The 14,997-nt window shown below is 40.2% G+C and overlaps 1 protein-coding gene across 1 annotated transcript; it reads left to right on the top strand.

The window, feature by feature from the left end:
* Positions 1-1,094: 1,094 nt before the first annotated feature.
* On the top strand, positions 1,095-12,456 carry LOC104511061 (ras-related protein Rab-3C-like; the record flags this gene model as incomplete). Its single annotated transcript, XM_010153520.1, has 2 exons — positions 1,095-1,219; positions 12,269-12,456. Coding segments are annotated over 2 exons (313 nt in total), but the record flags the coding sequence as incomplete, so codon positions are not given.
* Positions 12,457-14,997: the final 2,541 nt, after the last annotated feature.

The raw sequence follows: 14,997 nt of genomic DNA, 5'->3' as shown, positions 1-14,997 counted from the left end.
AACCCAGGGTTACAAAGATAGCTGTGGCAGTTTTTGCCCATGACCATCCCTCTGGTCTTGCAATAAGCAAAGCCAGCTGAGGAGATTTGGTTCGTTATCTGTCTTTCACTGGAAATGGCTGTCAGACCACATCATGATCCATCTTGTGCATGAAACATTTTGCAAACAGGGATCTGAATACATAGAGATAGCAGCTGTGGTATGAGAAGGGATCACTAGTGAACTTAGCACCAACACACACCAGCTTCCAAAACACATTATCTGTAGTTAAGCAGGTTAGTTTCTATTCCAGTGCAATTTTCCTTAGCACCCTGTTTTGTCCAAGAAGAGAGAAAGATAGTCTGTATCTTTTTCTCTCTCTGTTGATCATATGGGGACTGAAGAGATATCAATATCCTACCAAGCACTTGACTCAGAACCTAAAGTCAGACATAGTCACAAGTCCAAGGCAAAAGGTAAGTGCTTAGAGTAAGCATGCTGTACCCTGACCTTCAAGGGCAGGTACTGCTCTCAGTTAGAAGGTGGTAGACAGCAGCATCACTCCTGGATGAGCCTGGAGGCAGAACATGGAGCTTTCCTTCCCACAGGGCAGGTCTGAGTATCAGCAGAATGCCCTGGAGAAAAACAACAGAAGACAGAATGGCTTTGAAGTTCTGCTGGTAAATTTAGATCCTGAACTTAAGAAGTGAAAGATAAGAAATTAATATGCTGTTGATTTTGTTTCAAAGCTCTGGTTTTAGGTGATAAGGTATGCGTTACAATGTGAAAATACTCCTTTTAATTATGTGGGCGAAAGTGTCACAACTTCTAAAAATACAGGAAGAATGTTGATGACAGGAGAAACTATTGAAAGAATGTCTTGTTTTAACAAGCAAAAATAAAACCTGTGTTGCTATTATTCCTGTAATAATAATTCCTGACAGATAATCCTTGGTTTATTTGAAATCCAGAATTAAGCAGAAATACGCTATTCTAGATGTCAAAATCAGTAGTCTTTTTTGTCTTGTTACATTTCCGTTTGAAACTTATTTAAGGGGTATGTACTTTAACTCCTCTTTCTCTCTCTCTCTCTCTCTCTCTCTCTCCCATTTAAGGTCAACTCAAATCAAAACATACTCTTGGGATAATGCCCAGGTTATTTTGGTTGGTAACAAATGTGACATGGAGGATGAACGGGTAATCTTCACTGAGAGAGGCAAACATTTAGCAGACCAACTTGGTAAGAGAAGAAATGGCAAAAGCTTTATGACTGCTTGTGAGAATGTACAAAATAATGTCATTAATTGCTACAGCACTTGTAATGAAATGTTTGTGGCACATTCAGTATAAAGGAATACACTGCCAAACTTTTGTTTCTGCAGGCTGAGATCTGAACTGTCCGTGTTGATATCACTAATGCTGTAACATCATTAGAATGGATGTGTGTCCAGGGATGACCTTATGCAGAGCTGTGACAAGTCTGTCATCGAAAAGTGTCTACAAGACCAGTGCTGGCTCAGAGGCTGGCTTGGATCAACGACTTATCTGATAAAACATTCCCTATGCTACTCCTGAGATAGGAAGCACATTAGGGCCTTTGTGATAAGCAGCAAGATTACGCATGTGTCTGTATATATACAATATGTTTCGACAGTTACAGCTGTAGGCAGATGCATCCCAGCCAGGGAAAAATTAAAAAAAACCCACCACCAACAAACGAACAAAAAAAAATGAGGAGAAGAGAGATTGAAGAAACAGCTTACACAAAATGTGAACTAGATCTTTTTGTAAGTTGAGAACATTTGGGTTATGGTTTTCAATATCAATAAAAATAAAAAGACACCAATATCCAACTCCCACTGCTAACAGTTCACTTACTGCACATTCACACAGGTGTAAATAACACAAAACTCTGTTTCATGACATCTCTGTCTAGGACACAACTGTTGTCTACACAGAAAATTACAGAGCTGTAACATCTCTGTTCATTCTGGTTTTGCCCAGCAGTGATTATCCTTTCATACCATGAAATGTTTTTGAGGTGACACTGGCCAAACTGTAATGGAAGAATCTCCAGAGCATCATCATAACACTATTACCCAGCCTGTTTTTTCCTTCAAATTTACTGATCTCAGGAGACCATGCTCAGCAAGTGTGCAGATCAAACCCTGGCATCATTGGAGGTCAATTTCTGTGTTGTGCTGGGCATGGATTTGTTACTAATTTTAAAACTGGTAAAGGCTCAGTTTGGTGAACACGTGTAACTGCGGACTCCTTGTCACTCTTCCTATATAGGTGTTTAGGGTGTTATAAGAGTAACTGCATAGGAATTAGAGAGACATCATGGCATTTCAGTCTACCACCTGTACTGGATCTAATCCCATGCTGGTGGTTCTTAATCTATATATATGCACAGCTCACCTTATTTTTTTAGTTTTTCTAGTTGAAAACAATGGGTAAACAGTTTCATCAGAATAGAATATCTTCACATCACATCTGTCTAAATAAGCATTATATATATATCTAAAAATACACCTCAAAAGTACACATTAAAAATGACCATAAATTAGCCCTTGAAAGATAACAGAAAAGATTTAACAGCAGGTTATGTCCAGAAAAATTGCCAACATTTTGTGAAGAACTGAGTTTCTAAAACTTCTTGCAACAAAACCAAAACGGTTACCATGGCACCTACTTTACCCAAAGATATTTTTCTTGGTAGAAATACCAGACACGTTATATATATTTATATAATTTCTATAAGCATTTCTAATTTTTATTCATTTTAATAAGAGCTAGAAAAGTGTATTTAATGGAGAAAGAAGTCCAAAAATATATGACTGTAAACTTTATCCCAGTTTTAGACCACACAATAAAATGTCTGGCAATAAGCATAAATTCGCAATGTAAAACTTGAAGAATTCTTTTTTAAGTCACATAACTAATCTGAATGTCTATTCTTCAAACTATTTTCCTATAGAAAGATTAATGCAGTGAGTTGACAAGGAATCCCCAAAGTCATGAATTTAGCAAGACAAGACCTTTGCATGTTGTACAGTCAAGAATCCTCAGCTGTAATAAACAATGCTTGCAAAAAAAAAAAAAAAAAAGTAATAAGATAGTTATCAAAATTCATGTTTCAAGCTTTAAAGCAAAATCCAACTCCTGGGATTTAGAATTCAATCTTTATGGAAACAGATTATCTTCTGTTCCCATCTTTATCTACTCTGGGGTTTCCTTTCTCAAATATAAGTCCTGTGGCTATCTCAAGGGCCAATTATTGTATTGGATGAATTGTGCCTCTGATCCAGTATGTCACTTACTGCATTCAGAGTGCACACACTAATGTTTCTGTGTTTCCTGTACAGCTGCAATCATTTCTTAAATCCGCTCAGAGACTGTGGGACGTGCTGTCAGGAAAAGCAGAACAAGTTTCTCTGAATTGTAGTAAGTGCTCTGGCCGTATTGGCCAGTTTGAAGGGCATGTGTTGTGCCAGACATTTGGGACTGTCTTTTCTTTCTCTGCCAGTGAGTTGATAACATCTCTTGCATGCAGGTTTTAAAAATAAGGATATAGATTTTTGTGTCCGGCAAGACATTTTAAGACTTTGGGGCTTTTGAATGCCATGGTCTGCAATGTTGATTGCAGCCACAATTACAAGAAAGCAAAACACAGGAGTGCTGTACAAAGAACACATTATGAAACACTCTGTTCTCAAGTGTGATTTTGTTTTCAGCCCTGATATATTTGAAATCACTGAGAAAATGAATACATGCACATTTTGGGCCAGGTTTTCAGAAGGTCAAAAAGAGCACTGGGCATAAAACCCTCTGGGAAACAGTGTCCTGTTGAAAACAACATTATCAGAAATTTGTGCTTTTTTCATGGCTGTTGACCTCTTTGAAAAATGTGGCCTTTGATTTTATTAACAAGGTGTAATCAATCATTCCTTTAAATTTCAGTGCTGTCTTATTACTCAAGTGTAATCCAAATGAGTAGTTTAGATCAACCAGCAATAGGCCTTATTACCTGCAAAGGTCTGGCTAAACTAATCAAGTATCCTGTGGTAGCTCTGAGTACTTCTCTCATGACGCTAACAGAATTTCACAAAAGAAAGAAGGAACGGTTAAGAAAACCACGTCTGACCTTGAAGGGAAATAAGCAGAATGTCTATGAAGACAGAATTTGTCTTATTTCCATTTTAGATTTTTTTAAAGTTGCTAATGACGTAGGGCGTGACACTGGCGATACCGCCACAGACCATAGCTGCAAGCAGCATACTACCTTACCTGTGGTAATGGCCACAAGTAGATGCCTTGTGAAAGGTATAAAGGGGCTAACATAAAGTGATACTTTCCCAGACTGTAGCATATTATATTTGTGGGTCTCATGAACCAAAACCAGTATCTTTATATTTAGTAGACCTTTCATGATCTTCTTCCATGAACTTGTCCAATGATGTTTTTGAAACCATAAAAATCTTACCATCCACATCTTTTAAATATGCACAGGTTATCTGTTACCTGCTTCTGCTTTGAATCGGCCGTCTGCTCGTTTTATTTGATGTTTCTTCACTGTTACATTCTGAGAAACAGTGACTGTTTGCTGTTACCTGCTCTGTAACACCATTGGTTTCAGAGACCTCTATCATACCCCTCCTTTTTCTCCAGGCTGAAATTCCCAGACTTTTTCCAGACACAGAGACCGTCTCACACCTTAGCTATTCCTTGTCACCCTATTCAGTACTTTTTGTAAGTGGTAAAGCCTTGTCTCAGAAATTAGTTCATGGCTATTTAACATAATAGAATCATTAAAAGAGTAGTGTTAGAATAAGGTGAAAACAGACAGGATCAAATAAACTCAGCTGAGTCATGTAACTACCACACAGAGTTATCATACGAAGAAAATACACAAACGTGACAAACTGACCATTAGAGAGAACTGGTAAACCTAACGTTAATATTGACAGAGGAATGACAGCACACATTTAAACAAGTTTATTTACTAATCAATACAAAAAAATGGTGCAGAACATGATGCTTATGCTATTCTGTCTCTTCATAAACGTTTGCTCTGAGCACTACATGCTTCGGCTATTGAGTCAAACTCCGAAATAGTCAACACTTACATGCGTTAAAGCATTTTAGTAAAAAAGGAACTTCCTGCAAGCAAAATGCATGCACTCCTGCCAGCTGCATTACTCACACAGCTCTTCTGACATATTCATCTCATGCATCTCAGCTGAGTTCAAAGCTTCATACGTTCATAGAAGTTTAGTGTCACTTGCCAGAACAGAAATAAAAAGAATGACTCACAGATGGCATGTATTTCTTCCTTTTATTCGTGGTCTGTACGATATATTGTGATCTACGTTCTGGCAAAGGATTAGCAGGCAGAGGTGTGCACAAAGCTTTGAATAGACTCTGAGTAACCGCACACGCAAATGGGCAGTTGCGTATGTAGTTTGACATACAGTTTCTCCATTTATATACCTGACATTTTGCTGTGTGTGCAAATCAGTTACATGATTTTATGTGTGTTCTTTGGTTGCTCATGTGCTTCTGTACAACCCCTATTTGCTATGTGTGTGCTACAGATTATTTCAGCGCTCATTAGTTTTTAACTGCAAGTACTGCTCTTGCCGTGTACATACTATCTTTAAGACCTGGGCTCCTAAGGTTGTGGCAAAAGTACAATCGTGCCATAGGTCCAAACCTTACTTTGCATATTTTGAGGTGGTTTTCCCCACTCCTTTCCTTTCTCCTCACCTCTCTTTTGGGCCGTTTCTTCCTTGAAGTCCTTATTTGCAGCTTTTTCTTTCTTTCCTTCTCTTGATTCCCAGTGCTTTGAAAATAAATTCCACCAAAAACAAGAAGAAAATGTCTCACTTCAAACCAAAATCAGCCTGCCTTGCCTCTTTTGTTTACATTTTGTTCTTGGCTCAGGCATGTATGCACGTAATGGTCATGCTGAGGAGATGCCAGAGACCTGAATCAGGGTCGATCAGGTTTCTTCAAATTAAACCCATTTAGCACGCCAAAAAGTCTGAAAGTGGAGTGTTTGTCAGTGTCATGTGCTTTTATCATGTACAGTTCAGCATTCAGCACTTCTGTAGGATCTGACCAAGCCTAGTGCTGAGATGAGGGAAGGAGCGTAGCTGGTTACTGATTCATACCAGGTCTAGGGCACAAGACGCACTCCCCAGCGTCAGGACTGGAGTGAACCTTCACTTGCCTTTGGGTCTGAGCCCTGGGAGGTAATGTGTACATCAGGCACTGCGGGTACACTGAGGGCATTAGACATCTGTGGGTTTAGGCAGGAACTAAGGACGCATTTTTAGGGCTGTCATTTTGGCATCTAAATCAGGAGTCAAGTGGGACTTGGCACCTCAGCTCACAGCTTGCTAGAACAGCAAGTTCTGTTTTGCCTCCGTGGCTGGCTGGAGGCCGTGGTGCAGAAGTCAGGGTCGTCAGCAGTTTTGAGAACACAGACATACGGCTGCATCTAACTTTACATTAAGAATGAAAATAATTGGGTTGTGCAGAAACATGCCTGTTCGTAAATCCACCCTTCACCATTTTTTAGTTCTTTTAAGGAGCAAATGCTAGTGCCAGACTGACAGTCTTCTGTTTGGTTACAACACACACAGGGTATTGGCGGAGCAATTAAGACTCCTGTCCTCAGGATGATTTTTTACAGGTGGGGGAATGCCAACCTGCCATTGCTTTCACGCACTCAAAGCTATGTTACAGGGATGTCACACAATGGGAAGCAAGGGATTGTGTTTGTTCAACAAATGCCTCATGTAAACAAACAGAATTTACTTGCCAATAATCTAATTTATTGCCCAAATGCACTAATTTAAAAGGTATCTTGAAGCCACAGTCAAAATCAGTACAACTGGAATTTATATGGAAACCTTCTGTTCTGGAAGACTGGAAAAGGTGGGGTTCACTACAGCATTTCCAGTAATTGCCCCTCAAGTCTGTCTGTTCTGTCACGGCTGAAACTCCCCCTTCAACTTTTTTTTATTTCATACCTTTGTCACCCTAAAGGTTGGATAAATATCTTACCGCTTCTGGTAACAAACTTTACACGAGCTCTAGCCAGAATGGTGCTAAAGCACTGCTCTTCACTGAAGTAATAATAACAAAGGCCTGTTGCGGGGCTTAATGCTGTTTGAATCTTTTTCTTAACATAGTCCAGGCCTTGGGCTTTTCTGGACAGCAAAGACGCCATCCAACTGTTGTACAAAGCAGAGCACAGTGTCACCAGATCTGCTACCGTAGTTGCAGATGTAGGAGTTACTCTGAAGAACAGCAATAGTCACCAGCTACTTTCAGCCCAGTTTCCTAGGAGACATGACCTTTGCAATCACGCAAATACGTGTCTGTCTCTCGTTGAAAGAGGGGTAGAGGTCTGAAAGATATTAACAGTTCTGAGGAAGTAGACATCTGAGCAGAGGAGAAGGGTCTTGCAGTTGCCTTGACTGACAGCCTGCAGCGTGAATGCAAACCTTATTAGATTTTATTCACAGCAGGCAAGAATATAAGTGCTTGCTAGTGCCCCCTCAGAACTGCCCATAGGATGCAAATCCAAGAAAAGAAGGCATCATCAGCTCCTCTCCTTTATATACTATGACATTGTTAAACGATTCACTCCCATGGCTTCCTAGATTTTGTCTTTTGTACACTGCTGTGTTACAAAGGGAGCAGCGTCCTGCAGCGCTTCTTGCCCTGACGTTGCAGTCTCCTACTAATCCTCAAAATACTGAATTGAACAGGACACTGGCAAGAGCAGCACTAAGGATCACAGTTCAAGCTTGTCTTCAAGGAAGGATAGTTATTGTGGGAACACAGCTTTGGGGACGTCTGTTAAACATAACGTAACATCAGGGGTGGTAAATAAAAGTCGTGGTTGTGGACAACCATGCTGAAGCCAGGCGGCCTTCCTGATCAGCTGGTGAAACATTAGCATAGCTCTTGTCTGTATTGGCTGTGAAAATGTGCTTAAAATTTGCTATCTAGTTTGCCCTCTTGATGTCACATTTTCTCAGGAAGATGAGAGGGTGCAGAATGTTCTTCCCTTTGCATATGGCTCTCCTTTCTGGTGTTTTGTTTTGGGGTTTTTTTCCTCCCTTATTTTTTGAAAGCAGGCATAAACAAGTTCTAATGAGCATAGATGAGGGAGCCTCTGCACAGGCAGGACAAGTGTGAGGCAGAGAGGGAACAAAGTCAGTAATTCAGGCTGTTTATGTGTTTTAAGACAGCTATCTAGACTGCTCTGTGCGCATTATAGCTCACCAGGGGAACAACAGCACCCTGCTGGCGTCCTGGCTGGCCCCTGCTGCTGTAGTGCTCTGAGGGGGCTGCTGAGAGCTTGCCAGCTTTGAGTCAATACCGTTGGGAAGAAGGTAGATAATGGAAAGAGACATAGTGTAAGGTCAACAAAGGGAAAACCAAATTAAACACAAAAGAGGCATTTAAATTAGAACATCCTGTTGCATGTTCCACACACATTGTTCGTATGTCAGGCAGCACTTTGATATTTTGAACTTTCTCTGTTTCAGTTCTGTTCTGCCTTACCTACCCACTTGCCTCTTGGGTTTGTAATGTCTTTGCAGTAATCTGCTCTGCCCAGTCTAATCCACATCAGTAGTACAGATGATCACAGGTGGTGGGAATGTGGTGTTCTTTGAGCTCTGCTGCCCTGAGCATCACCAGAGAGTTGCCAAACTTCAGGCTTATACTCACATGGAAAATCTTTTCTCTCCATTAATAATGAGCAGTGGAAAAAAAAAAAGAAATGAAGAAAGCATTTAAAGGCAGAGGTCTGAGGCCCTCCTACACAGGCTTTCTAGAAGTTTAGGGCTCCTAAGCCCTATTAGTAAAATAGTTACAAAATCAGTCAGTAGGAGAGTAAATGGAAAACAACCAGAATTCGGGTATTTATTCCAAGCAAACTCGGCTGGGAAAAATGCTTCATACATTTTTTAAACTGTTCCACAAGCAGAATTTCTGTTAAACAAAATAAAAGAAACATCACTAATTTATTTGGATCTTTTGCATAAGGTGAGGAATTGAATCCCCTGCAAACGACAGTCAGTTGCTGTCCGTATGGCAACAGGAGCCTCTGTTGGAAGCGTCTTTGCAATGGTGTCTTCAGCTGCATCAAATGAGACTCTCTGAACTCATATTTCAGCTGAATCTTTGTAATCCAGCTGGTCCTACATGCCTACTACATACCATGATCCTTTGGCTGTGATTACTTTAAACTGTGAACAAAGCATCTCTTAACTGTCTTAACTGGCTTCAAAAGACTGTTCTGTGTGACCATCTCTGGATGTGCAAGAACAGTTTCCACAGACCACCTTAAGTGTCTTACCAATGTGCAGGTGAACCCATTCTATGGCAGGAACTGCTTGGGGAGAGCCCACCACCAATCCCCTTTCTCTCCTTAGGATGTTTATCAGCACATTTAGGCATAGTAATAGTTCCTATCTGATGGCCTATGCACAGTAGGGACTCGAGGAAATCTCCAGGACTGCCCAAAATTCCCACCCGTACAGTTCCTGTAAATACAGGATGTGGGTGCAGCTGGGAGTTCAGTCACTTTGTCACAGGTCAGTGCATTGCCTCATCTATGCAGGGTCTAGCTGGGGAGGTCCTGGATCACCTGGGCAATTAATGACTAAGTTGATGTGACGCTATGCAGCTACACCACTACTGTGAGTGCAATTTCCTTCTTATATCAACACCGTAACTGGAATTACATAGATTTCACCACAGCTGTGGTGTCTTTTTTTTATTTTAGTTGAATAAATACGTTTGTGTTTGAACACTCTGTAAGCCCCTACTTTACTTGGAGAACAAGTGCCTCTAAGCTTTTCAGAGTGTTCTTATGCACAACGTACTCACTGTGGCAGTGGGCCTGTTTGCTTGCTCCTGTCCATGCATTTCCTGACATGGGTCTCCTCTCTTCCTTGTGACTTGTTTCCTTTCACCTTCTGCTTGCCTCTGTCCAGATCTCTTATCTACCTGTCTTATCTGCCATCTCAAGATCATCTCATGTGCCCGTCATTCTGTCTTATCTGTAGATGTCCTTAAGGTTCATTCTTCTTTCTGTTGTCTTCTCCAAGGCGTTGGTGTGCCATTTCCCAGGCATCGTCTCATGGTCCCTCAATCTTTCTGCCTGCTGATCCTGCTTGCTCCTCTTTGGAACGGCTGCTTTAGTGCTGCTTCCTGTGAAGCAGACACTAAGAATTGTGGAAGGACTCTGTTGCTGTGCTAGGGTTGCAGTCGGGTTTCAACACAGAGCACTGAATATGTGGAGGATCTTCCTTCTCGCAAGCAGTCCCCAAGCGATCTGATACAGGAGGGCTGAAGCCACCAACAAGTGAGGCTACGCTGGCTTTCCCCATTTTCCTTCTAATTTAGGACAAAGGAGACGTGTAAGCCAAGCTAAACTAAAACAAAGGTCCTCCCAGTGTATGACTTCTGTAGATGGTTTTTTATTATGCACAGTTTTCCTGTTTTCCAGAGAAATGTGGAAAGGGAAAGTTTTCATGGCAATGTACACTGACACCTGTGGAGTTATCCTTACACTTCTTGCTGATATTAGTACAAGTTGTGTGATGAAATCCCTGTACAACATTTACACCTCTTATTATCTAAACTACCTATGAACACTAACTTTGTCCAGTGTTTAAGTCCTATGTATTTAAAAAAGTCAGCACTTTCTGACATTTCAGCACAAGGTATCTTATGTAATTTAAAAATATGAAGACAATTCAGAACAGAGTTAAGTTCTTGCATTGGCTATTAGCACCTGTTGGGATATCATGCCAAGCTAAATCTGATTATCTGCTGGAATTATAGGCTAGTACTCAATCAGGCAAAAGCTACATGGTAAGAAGTTACAGGACCAAATGTGAACATTACATCCTACTTAGATAGCATACTGAATACATAATACTAATGTGATCAAAGTATTTGCATTTAAATTTCCAGTGAACTTTCGAAATAGATTACCCATTCACTAGCAACATTAAAAAAAAAAAAAAAAAAAAAAAAAACCACCAACCTGTGTTCTGCCCTTCTGCCAAGAGATTCAAGTGACTGACATTTTCTTACTGGAATTTTTCTCATAATTAAACATAGTGGTAGTTGCAGTCTGCTATTCAGTTTAATCAGAAATAATCAAAATAGCTGTGCAAAGGCTAAGCTACTACTGTAAAATTGCCAGTGGGTTGGACATTTTGTAAAATGTTCCAATACTGACCCCTTAGGAAGTGGAAAGACAGGAGTAGGAGACAATTATAAATTACGAGGGAACTCACAGGCAAGCAATGTGATAACTGTGGGAAAAGATGGAGTGTGGGGGGAAAGGCTTAGAAAACCAGCAAATTTAAAAAGACAAATGTTTTCCAAATGAAGCAAGAACATGGGAAGACCCAGCGCTGGGAGAAGACTGCTGGCTTGCAGGCTTGACCTACAAGCTGCAAACCTGGCCCAGGCGAAGGAGGCAGATGTGGGAGTTGAGACGTGGGACAAGTGGAGGCAGAGAGGAGAGATTAGAAAAGCTGGCTCTGCTCCATAAAGGTTTCCAGTGTCCCTTCTGGGTTAAGGGTGGATCTGATTTTTGCCTTTGGTGTAGTTGTTGAAAATGGATAGATAAAAAGGTCCTTCTATATAAATAAATTAGGGAAGTTTCATTCCTTATGTGTGTTTGTGTATTTTTACTTAGTTTGGTTTGTGGGGTTAGGAGTCCCTCTGTTCCCATGGATTCACTTCTAAGTTAGGTAGCTATCAAATTACAGAAATTTTTCCTTGTTCCAATTGCTTTTTGACCTGCTATTTCCAAACAAAATTGTCTGGTTTGGCACCAGGTTAATGACATGAGGGAAGTAGCTGTTTACAGCTGAATAATGCTGAGAGTTGTGTAATAGAGGTGGAGGAGTAGCTTATTCCTTCGCAATGGCTGGATATATAGGACATTTCTAAAGTAATAATAGTCTTAAACTATAATCAATTTTTAAATTATACTGGTTTAACATAGAATTTGTCTAAGGGAATGTATTTGGGCCAGTCTTGATTTTATCTGCTTTAGTATAGAGCAAATAGTGTATTTTGATTGTGTTACAATTTTATTATCACTCTTCCATATGTGTGCTCGCACACGTTTGCTTTCTGTGTGTCTCTCCACTCTTCCTTGTCCAAGAGAAGTTTATGTATTTATTGGAGATACTGGAATATGCATCAAACATAAAGGTGTTGTTTATTTTCTTAGGGTTTGAATTTTTTGAAACAAGTGCCAAGGACAACATTAATGTCAAGCAGACGTTTGAGCGACTCGTGGATATCATCTGTGACAAAATGTCAGAAAGTCTGGAGACGGATCCTACCATTGCTGCCAGCAAGCAGAACACACGGCTAAAGGACACCCCTCCTCCACAGCAGCCCAACTGCGGCTGTTAATGCAGCTATCAGCAAAGGCAGCTCCAGCGTGTTCTGTTGCCAACAGAGTATTTATGAATGGTCTATATGCCTTTATTTATACTGTCTTATTAACTTATTTGAGAGAAAAGTCTTATTTTACATCAGCAGCTGGTGGAATATGGGGATGGAGAGGTTATTAGCTTGAAAGGGGGATCCATTTTCTAGCTTTTGCATGAAGGATGACTATTAGTTTCTCTTTTTACTGTTTTACATTACACTTACTTCAGCTGGTGCCACGTCCTCAGACCACATTTGCCTAGAACTGACTCTTGCTTCATCAGTTTCAAATTATATAGTTTAGTCCTTAGGGTAGTAGCCATGGTGTTTTAGAATAAGCTTCCTGATGCTACTTACATCTTTTCCTGACTGAAAATCAATTTAGAAATATTCCTCTAATGAGCCAATCTCTCATTCTGTCCAGATCATTTGTACAAGGGACACTTAGAGTGGCAAATCTACACTCATTATATTACACATCATGGCTGACTGGAAACTGAAGAAGTTAGAAAAAAGTTAGTTCCTAGACCCAAAGAAGACACCAAACTACCCTGTGAGTTCCCAACTGGATGTAGGTAGTCATTGCAGACCTTCGAAGATGTTAGACAGTTCATCCTGTTTGGGTAGCTACTATGTTTACATTTCCATGGGAGCTGCATGTCTGTCTAATACCTTTCTGAAACTGGACTTAATTTCTCATTCCATTATTATGGAGATCTCGGCAGTACCTACCCCAGTAGTGGAGGGCTGACTAGTTCCTTTCATTCCTACTTGCATGAGGTATTAAACACAGAGTTCCATATTACCCCTGACAGAGCCAAATCCATTAGACTTGGTCATTCAGGGCAGAAAACTGTCTTGTCATCTTGCTGTCAAACCTGCATACTTAAATTTTCAGCAACTTCCATTCAGTCACTGAGACAATCATCACCACACTGGCTACAGTGTTGCCTGTGTTTTACTCAGACCTTTTGAGGAAGTGCTGCTTGTGTCAGTGAACTGCAGTTTGACCTCATTTTTACTTTTATGAGGATATCTATTTTGACAAGACAATCAGAATTTCACAAGATTTTTAAAAACCTTAGGAGTAATAAAAAATTCTCTAATTTTCTAGTGTTAGGCTGAATACAATATTGAGATCAGCAAAAGGCTGTGAAAATAGCAGAATAAAGTATTCAAATTCTTTTCTAATAAAGTGTTAAAAATAGTCATATTTCACAGTTTTAAAAAGTACTTCTCTAGTAATTGGTGGCAGTTTCTTACATCTGTGCCCTGGAGTACTTTGTACAACTGCTTTACTTGCGTCACAGTGACATTTTTTAACTAAATGGCATAAATGAAGAAGAGTTAACTCTTTTGTTGTTCCAATTAGACAAAATTTAGGGCAAGGAGGACATTTCTTACACTATCTACTATGGGAAAAATCAAGAGACAAATTAAAAAAAGGAAGTAACACAAGGTACTGCAAACTCCTCTCAACTGCAAAGAAATTTCACTACACACATTACTTTTTTTTAAGGTAATCTATGTAACTCCTGAAAACCAAAAAGAGAAAATGGTTTCTTTTTTTTTTTTTTTTACTGATTAAATAACCTACATACACTTTGACACATTAAAAATAACTTCCAAACTAAGCAGATAGACACATGTAAACTGGAAATGCTACACTGGCTACCTAACATAAATTCATACATGTTCTGTCTTCAGTCTAGGGTTTTAAACCATGTCTGTCCTGTTAGCTAGTTTACTTAAGAACTTGTTTTCCTAGTAGACATGGAGACTGGACTTCACTTGTTTACTTCCATGAAGAAAAAGCACTATCCTCTTTGGAGCTGATGAGCAGCCAGGTGGAAGAGGAACATGCTGTCCCATATATTACCCTGCCTCTCTCCAGGGATGCTGTTTTTCTCTCCCCCATCTAAGGCAGCTTGTTGATAACTGTGCTGAGAGACTATCATCAATACCTCTTCACCCACTAGGTACTAGCTGCTTTGGAAAAAGAAGCGATAAGAAGCTGAGGAAGCTTTGTGTGAGATGGTGGGCAGCTTTCCATTCTTTTCTTGTAATGTGCAGTTACTCCTGCTGGACAAGAAGAAAGTCTTGCCACAGCACTCAACTTCAGCCCTCAACTCCTTTAGAAAAGGTTTAGGTTGTATTTATTAGTCTAAGCCAGGCAAGGCATGGAGAGAGGAGAACATTGCCACATCTTACATGATCTCGGGTACATCCTCCATCATTCAGCATGGCTACAGGTGCAGGTATTCTTCCAGCTTTGCTCTGGGATGCTTGCTGCAAAATGGTCATCGCTTGTGCATGTTGTAACAAGGAACAAAAGACTCCAAAGTGGCCCTTGCTACAGCCACACCTTGCTTGTACTCCATTGCCACAAATTCCAGAGCCTCCCTGCCTCTTCATGAACATGTAGACTCTTTCCAGTGCTGAGAGTACATTATTAGCATCTAGAGTTTTTTCAATAAATAAACAGTTCTTTACTTAAATAGGATGAATTAGTTGCTTTCCATT

The sequence above is a fragment of the Eurypyga helias genome, unplaced genomic scaffold (assembly GCF_000690775.1).
Source record: "Eurypyga helias isolate BGI_N326 unplaced genomic scaffold, ASM69077v1 scaffold11186, whole genome shotgun sequence".
NCBI classification, from domain to species: Eukaryota; Metazoa; Chordata; class Aves; order Eurypygiformes; family Eurypygidae; genus Eurypyga; species Eurypyga helias.
This window is presented reverse-complemented; position numbering and strand designations above follow the sequence as displayed.